This window comes from Lethenteron reissneri, chromosome 64 (assembly GCF_015708825.2).
Source record: "Lethenteron reissneri isolate LAM-NWPU_2019-01 chromosome 64, ASM1570882v1, whole genome shotgun sequence".
Taxonomy (NCBI): Eukaryota; Metazoa; Chordata; class Hyperoartia; order Petromyzontiformes; family Petromyzontidae; genus Lethenteron; species Lethenteron reissneri.
In genome coordinates, this window is record NC_083842.1 from 9,495,897 (window position 1) to 9,504,303 (window position 8,407).

Here is an 8,407-nt window from a genome sequence, read left to right on the forward strand (position 1 = left end):
GTGACTTTACCGAAAGAACCAAGAAGAGGGTAGAGCATCTCAGCATTTCAGTATTATATGTGTAATAAACATTAAAGCATCGTGAATTTCGCATTATAATCGTTGGTGATATGTCAGGGTTAAAGACATGAATTACATTTTTCTGTGAGGCAATCTTAAGACTAAGGCCTGGTCTTGATTAAAACGATGCTAAGGATAACACTGGTCAACACACTTTTTCTGGCATAAGGTATTCCAACGGTTGTAAGGTAATTTTGGGGTGCTGATTCCAAATCTGGCATCAGTTTTTGTCTATCACATCAGGTTTTTGAGATATCAAATATTGCATCTTCAATAAAAACTGCAGAAGAAAAATATTTCATAAATGTGGATATCTACATAAAATTATATTATAAACACACTATCCTAAAAATACAGCACCATATTTTAACACTAAAGCAGTCACTGACTCACAACAACTTGCAATCATAAGTGACAGAGCTAATTTCGGGTAAAATCAATGAAAATGGGGTATGCCGATAGCATAACGATGAGATGTGATAGAGCAAATCTGAGATCAGATTTGGAATCAGCACCCTGAAATTAGTTTAAAACAGCTGCAAAAGTCCAGGCCAGAAAAAAAATGTTTTTTTTTGTTGACCAGTGTAATTGTAGATGTACTGGTGGACAGTTTTTTTTTATATTTGTAAGACAAGACATTTGTCCGAACAAGCCACACAACAGATTTAAAAGAAAGTGTAAAATGGGAGTAACAGTTTTGTCTGTCATTCAGATAAAGATGTTGAAGAGTTTTGCAGTTCCACTCATGACACTGTGTGCCGGTGTAAAAGTGACAACAGCCGATCTGATCCTGCACAGCGCTGTTGGATAAAGCTGAGTCAAGGTCAGAATTGTATTCTAAATGTATGATTTTACCTTAACCTTTACTAACAGCCACTAGTGCTGGACAACATAAGCGACCATACGATGTCAATACTAGTGTCCAGGTATTAAATACAGTCCTGTATAGAATTACCAATGAAAGACATTGGTGCCCGCGCCATATCGTCACTTATATTGGCCAGCACTAGCATGTATGTAATTAACAAAACAGATAAGCAGACAATGTCTCCGTCATATATCTGTCTCTTTGCTTAAAAAAAGTATTTCTTACACGATCCACCGGCTACGCAGACTTTGGGGCAGGCATAATTTCAGCAGCTAAAGATGCAGCAAGAGCGATTTCTGGACCGGTTTCGACATTGTCTTACCCCTGCCTCTATCACTCCTCTCTCATCTCACGCTACTTTCCCGCACGCTTTCTACACTTCAGCAATAGAGGCCTCATTCTTACAAATCCACCCACTGTCAACCTTTGTTCCATGAGAGGTCACTTCTTTTTGGTTTCTGCCTCTGCGCCTGGAATTATCTTCTGCGTTGACTATGTGCAGTTGAGACTGTGCCCTTGTTCAAGCCAATTACCTCAGACTCATTTGATATCATGTGCTTGCATGTAAACGCTAAGTAAATGTACATTGTATAGTATTCAGTATCTCATTTAAAAAAATGTTGAACTACCAGATGTTATAGGAAAAAACCTCTTAAAGATATGCATCTAGTTTGGCGCAAACTTATATAATACATATCTCTCAATAATCACTTGCGTTGTTGATGGACCATATAAATCACAAAATAGATAAGCAATGTCTCCTTCATATATCTGTCTCTGCACGTAAAATATAAAATATATAATATATATGCATTACACCCCCTTTTCCTCCGTTACAATATTCTCCGGATTATAAGATGCCAATTTTTATTTTTTTCCCAGCGTCCACTATATTTGTAAGGTGTTTACATTCTATACCTCTGTTTCACGCCTTGCCTAGATGTCGTATTTGCTCCAAAAATTACCCAAACGTTTTGGATGCATCTTAATTTCTGAAACGGCTAATAATATGTAGAATACGGATCCCACTGTACTAATTCTAGATTTGAAGTTTTCATAACTACAAGGATTCATACTCTTTGGTTTTTTCGGTAAAGTCACGTAGGTAAAAAAATTAAATAAATTAAATCACGACGTTTCGGAGGCAACACAAGCTTCCGTCTTCAGGTGGAACCGTCACAGCAAAATCACTGTACCAAGTGAAGAGAGCTCCAAGAGATACGAGAATATATACAGGTTAAAGGGGGGGGGGGGGAGGAGCCAAGATGGGCCGTGGGGGGGGGGCTAAGTTAAGCCTCCTTGTGTTTTGCTGCAGGGGATTAGGAGGACGGATGAGCGGATGGGCGGAGAGAAGTTTGCCGTGGTTGAAAAAAATACAGACATGAACACAGTTAAAATATATATATTCTCGTGTCTCTTAGAGCTCTCTTCACTTGATACAGTAATTTTGCTGTGACGGTTCCACCTGGAGACGGAAGCTTGTGTTGCCTCCGAAACGTCGTGATTTAATTTATTCAAAAAAACGTACCCACTGTACTACTACACCCTCCCCCCGCTCCCTACTAATAATAGTCATAACAAATGACTCAACTTTGCATGTTATGTGTTGATTATGCTGTTGCTGTGTGCCTATTTTATTTCTCACCCAAAGAAACGATGGCAATTATTCTTATTGGCGTCGGCGCTACCATTGCTGTTATTGCCATGGCAGGTCTTGCGATTTTTACCATAAAGAAAAATAAGAGTAAGTAACCTTCCAACTTTCCTCGTGTGACTGTTCACTTTATGTACACTCCTATTTCAAGGCACTTTGGGACCAGGACGGCCACCACACAGCATGAGGGCCGTGCTGGTTTAATGACCATACTTTGCCACGCTGCTGAAATTTGGCTGACGGCAGGGAGCATAGACGTGGGCACATTGGTGAAATGTTGCTGCACTGCTATCTTCTCCACAAAATGTACACTCGTATGACTAATACTCTTAGGTTTTTTCGGTAAAGTCACGTAGGTAAAAAGTAATAAAATTAAAATTAATGAAAGTAATAATATAAATAAAATAATAAATCACGACGTTTCGGAGGCAACACAAGTCTCCGTCATCAGGTGGGACCGTCACAGCTAGATTCACTTGATACAGTAAATCGAGCTGTGACGGTCCCACCTGATGACAGAGACTTGTGTTGCCTCCGAAAGGTCGTAATTTATTATTTTATTTCTATTATTACTTTTATTAATTTTAATTTTATTATTTTTTACCTACGTGACTTTACCGAAAAAACCTAAGAGTATGAATCCTTGCAGTCACGAAAGCTTCAAATCTAGAATCGTATGCCTAATCTGGCATGCATGGTGGTCGCCCATGTAAGCACTATCCAGGCTGAAAGCAGCTGGGCTTCTGAGATCTGGGGCATATCAAGTGATATTATCTAAGCAATTAGTTCTTAATGAGCTGTTATATCATTTTCAAAGCACAAATGGAGCGGACAATAAGATCTTAATTTAGAGGGTCAAAGACTCTTTCAGAATGAACGGATGAGCAGGCTGTAAACAATTCAAATTATTCGCAATATTTATATATATCATGTATGCATATTGAACTTCTTTCGCACCGTACATAGCCAACCGTGCTAATCGGAGGTGCGGGGGGAAGAACAAAAACATAAAAACACAAAAAATATATACATTTACAAATATATTTAACCAGTGAATTAAATTCCCATGTTTTATATGTGTAAGTATAATATGTAAATTTCGCATATGCATAGTAATTGGACATAGTCTATGACATAGTGCAAACTCTACTCTGTATTGTTTATAAAACCACTCGATAACATTATGATTCCGTTCTGATTCTTCTCTTGTTTTTTACATAAGATTTGACTTTCAGTTACATTTCCATTTTAGTTCTGACAAAATCATAGTGCTCTCATATCAGTTCTCGTTAACGAAATGCATAGATTTTAGTTCTAATCCTCGTAAAGATAAGAACGCTTTAAGGAACCATTATTTATGTTTTTTAGTTAACTTAACTTCCTGCTTATCGAACTCAACTAGGTTCAGTGGCGCCTTCAGACACTGTCTCTCCGCTGCAGCTATGCACACAGGAAGGCGACTGTGTATATGGTACGAGCTGATCCTACTTTAATTATATAATGATGCAAAACATCTTCGAATAAATAAATTGTAGTATAATTAACAAAAGTATTCAACGCATTCTTCAATAACACTGCCTTAAAAAGAAGTATATAAATCAGCGACGTTTCGGACAATGACCCTTCTTCACAGCACATCAAATAAGGGCTATATCACAAACTGTAACTTATTGAAAGTGTTTTTTAAGGAAGTATTATTGAGTTTTTTTGTTTGTTAATTGTGCTTGTGCATCAATGCAGCAGCGTCACCAAATGTGGTGTTTTATTAGTGGTATGATGCAGGGCTTCACAACTGGCGTGCCTCAGTATTTTCGGAATTTTTAGGGGTAAGAACCACAATAAGCCCCCCATCCCCCGCCTTCCCCTCTCCATTGGTCGCGGCTGAATGTGGCAGTGAACCGTCAGCCCCCGGCCCTCTCGAATCCCTCGTTCGCGTGCGTGCAGTTGGGAAAACACACACGCACTGTGACACACGCAGAGGCATGTGAACACGGAGACACACAGATACATGGTGACACACACAATGACACGCAGACATTTAGAGACGTGGAGACATACATAGACGCACACACACATACGTATAGACATGGAGACATGCAGAGAGACACACGGAGACACGGAGACATACGGAGACATACAGAGACGCACATGGAGACACAGACACATACACGAATACGCTCACCCAGTTGAGCAAATTCTTGTCACGGATTTTGAGCGCCACTTGATTATCTTATTCTCGATAAGATCAGAATATGCAAGGGATTGTGAATTATCTGTCAGCTAAAATGCATTTCCACCCACCCACTCCGGTCCACAGTCACATTTTTGGTTTTGTGTGCCGTGAAGATTAAAGCAAGCTCGAAAGTGTGCCGTAAAGTTGAAAAGTTTGAGAAGCATTGGTTAATCATTTGAAATAAATTGCAATTCAGCCATCCAATCGAGCAATCACATTTTGGAAAGTAGGCATTTTTCGCTGAATTTTGGTGAATCAATGCCCAAAGTACTAATGTTGGTTCTATAATCATAAGCATTTTAATGAATCAGTAATATACATGATAACGTACTGCTTCTTGAGCGCTGGTGGTTACATTTCAACCATCCTTGCGCCACTTTCCCGAGAAGTCAAAATATATATAGCACGCATTCCACTTTCATCAGCATCACAGAGCATCACTCTCAGTTGACGGTACTGAGTGGACGTCTATTTTTTTCGCAGAAAGAAAATACAGTACGGTCCAGCAAACAGAAGATATACATCTCACAAATGTTCTTGAGGTAAATAAAACACGTTTTTGAATGATGAAAGTGGGTCCGCATTTGATGTGATGCCCTCAACGGTACAAATACGCATTTACTTTAAAGTCTCCAAAAATGCTTTCAGTGGTGTGTATTGAGTCACACAGCCAGGGGCCATGGGAGATGCCGATTCGTATTCAGAAGCCACCAGTGGATCATATTTAAGACCCTCCCACGGACTTGCCCCTGATTACCTATCCCCTCTCTTCTCACTTTACTCACCTGCACACTCAACTAAAACACATCGCACTTTTTTGTGGGTTTCCCTCTTTCTGTATCTGTCTCCAAATGCCTCTATCTCCATGTGCAACTATGAGGCTCTTCTCCAAGTCCGCATATCTATCCACGAATACACAATACAATTTGTGTTTAAAGAGCATATAAATGCAACCATACCTCAAGACACTGTACAGAAAAGGTGGGAATATTTCCATACAATGTATAAGGCAAAGTTTCTCTACGTTGCATAACATCAGGGTCAATCATAATGTGAATTGAATAACATTAGCTTCTCTATCATTTAAACAGGGTCCACGCCAGCTCATCAAGCACAGGATGTGCTCCAGTGAGGCAGAAGTATGGCCTCAGATGGATACGATGTTGCCGGAAGTGTACAACTTAATCTGCGCAAACACCTTTTTCGTATTGCATGAGCTGTTACGAATCCAGATGATTTCGCTGCCAGTGTTTTGGGAGGCCTATGAGAAGATCGACAACCCATCGTGCTCTGTCTTCATCATCGCCCACTTCATTAATGATGGCGAAGAGAAGTGTCAGGGGCTCCTGAACATGATCCACGCTGGGCAGGACATGCAAACACAGCTGCTGAACACGCTCAACTATGCCGGTACGTAACCTGCAATGGGTGACCAGATGTAACGCACAATATCACCAAAGGTATTCCTTATCTGTTCAAAATAACTGTTCTAAGTACTCAGTCTTTTTCCACATGGCGGGGGTGTTGTGATCACCAACATTTATTTTGTCTATGTTGAGGTTGCTGAATGAGCAGCTTTAGGAGTAGCCTGGCGAATATCTGAAATGCTGCTATACAGCACGGTTGGCTACATACTGTGCGAAATAAGTTCAACATACATACGGATAATGATCTAAGCGATACAGTGGTGAACAATGTGGTGCATAGTTTGAGATTGGTGACCTCAGTTGTACTCTGGCCTATTCTTAATGTTCCATCGAAACATTACGTGATTACTGATTACAAACAACAACACATCTCACTGCTCAAATGCCTCAAATCAATATTGGGGCAATGCTAACACCCCTGTTGGAGTCCTGAGCCACTCATAAATGCCACAGTAGGCCAAAAAGGTAGCTAATAGACATTCTTCGGTATAGCATTTTTCTGGAATACATGAGCATTTTGAAATTGCATTCTAAGAGTCAGCGAATGACAGCAACCCTCATATATAAGTTAACTTTGTTACTTGCATACGATACTCTCAGATCAGCCCAGTACTTTAGATGTGTTCCTAACATATAACCAAATTCCATGCACGGTTGATGTCATTGCGCCAAGTGGCAGGTTTGATCACTGCCATCACTGTAAGGCATCCTTACAGCTTAAAGATAACATAAACATAGCATTAGAATGCCGATTTCGACGGTCTGTATGATTTATTATAATTTAACGTGCTTCGAAAACTGGCTTTCAACAAATGATGCCTCGATAATCATCTCATCTTCTACATATATTATCCTGATTTTTGTCAACCTTTTTAATTTTCGTTTAGTTTTATCCCAAATTTTAGCACTTTTGAAACAGTACTCTCCAGCAGTTTTCAAGTGTATTGCAGTAAAATGTTCATATTTGTTATCTGTAATATGTCCACAAGTAATTTCATGGCTTCTTTGCAGACAAGTGCTCTCCGACGCTGAATCCTGACTCAGCACATCCAGATATTATTGTTTCAGGCGATCTCAAGACAGCGACATGGACCAGAAACCCACAACCTTATTGCGACCATCCAGACCGATTTGATTACTGGATACAAGTAATGTCTCGTGAGAACTTTTCTTCTGGATGCCACTGCTGGGTGGTGAATGTGGCGGAGGTGGAGAGCCATCGAGTTGGTGTCGTGTATGGATCAATGCAACGAAGGGGGAGAGCCAATGCGTGTTTGGTGGGATTCAACAGCTTGTCCTGGTGCATACGGAAATTGAATAATAATTTAGCTGTCTGGCACGACAAGCAAAAAACAGAGTTGGACGTGAATAAACACCCTTGCAGAATTGGCATTTGCCTTAACTATGATGCGGGGATCCTGTCATTTTACAATGCTGACAACAAGATGCTTTTGCACACATATTATGCTCGATTCACCGAACCTCTCCATGCAGTCTTGCACATGTGGAATGGCTCTCTCACCTTAGAACCTGCTGATGACAATTAGCAGGTTCTCTAAAGACAATTAATTTGTTTTAAATTATCCACAACTAAAACTCAACACATCTGTCCATAACATATTCAGAGATCTCTCTACTATGAAGTGCAATTGCCAAAAACGTCACCTTTTATATATGTTCCCTTTCATCGATGAATGTACTCAAACATTTGAACTCGATGGAACCATTCTCTTGGAATCAATTATCTTATCAGAATGTCACCACATTCCAGTCACATTTCAGATGCACGAGGAGTACCCCAAAATAAATGTTTTTACTGGTAGGAACCACCTGGTTCCACCAGCCCACAGGGGATTATTGTATCCGTCCGTCCGTCGTGCATCCAAAAATGGGAGGGGTGGGGCTGGGTAGAGAGGGGAGGGTGGGGAGGGGCTGGGGGGAGGGTGGGGAGGGGCTGGGTGGGAGGGGAGGGTGGGGAAGGGGTGGGTGTGGAGGGTGGGGCTGGGTGGGGGGTGGGAGGGATGTGGCTGGGTGGGGAGGGGCTGGTCACCCCGTGGTGCCCTTAAAAACTCAACGTTTAACCTACTCACGCCGGCTTGTGCCCGCCCTCACAGTCGGCCATATTTGCGGAATACACCACGCCGCCGTTGACCCTGGCCATTGAC

At 41.0% G+C, this 8,407-nt stretch overlaps 1 protein-coding gene across 1 annotated transcript; it reads left to right on the forward strand.

The window, feature by feature from the left end:
• The first annotated feature begins 363 nt into the window (after positions 1–363).
• On the forward strand, positions 364–8,131 carry LOC133359190 (butyrophilin subfamily 2 member A2-like). The gene is made up of 5 exons (XM_061577614.1): positions 364–883; positions 2,580–2,672; positions 5,299–5,357; positions 5,907–6,225; positions 7,254–8,131. Exons 2-5 carry the CDS (start codon positions 2,585–2,587, stop codon positions 7,787–7,789), a joined length of 1,002 nt encoding a protein of 333 aa, XP_061433598.1. The 5' UTR covers positions 364–883; positions 2,580–2,584; the 3' UTR covers positions 7,790–8,131.
• Positions 8,132–8,407: the final 276 nt, after the last annotated feature.

What these genes read in the sequence shown, in the direction of transcription:
- LOC133359190 (XM_061577614.1), top strand. Translation starts at nt 2,585, where the DNA reads ATGGCAATTATTCTTATTGGCGTCGGCGCTACCATTGCTGTTATTGCC. An exon ending in ATCTCACAAATGTTCTTGAG is followed by an intron (nt 5,358 to 5,906) that starts GTAAATAAAACA and finishes TCATTTAAACAG; the next exon opens with GGTCCACGCCAGCTCATCAA. An exon ending in GAACACGCTCAACTATGCCG is followed by an intron (nt 6,226 to 7,253) that starts GTACGTAACCTG and finishes GCTTCTTTGCAG; the next exon opens with ACAAGTGCTCTCCGACGCTG.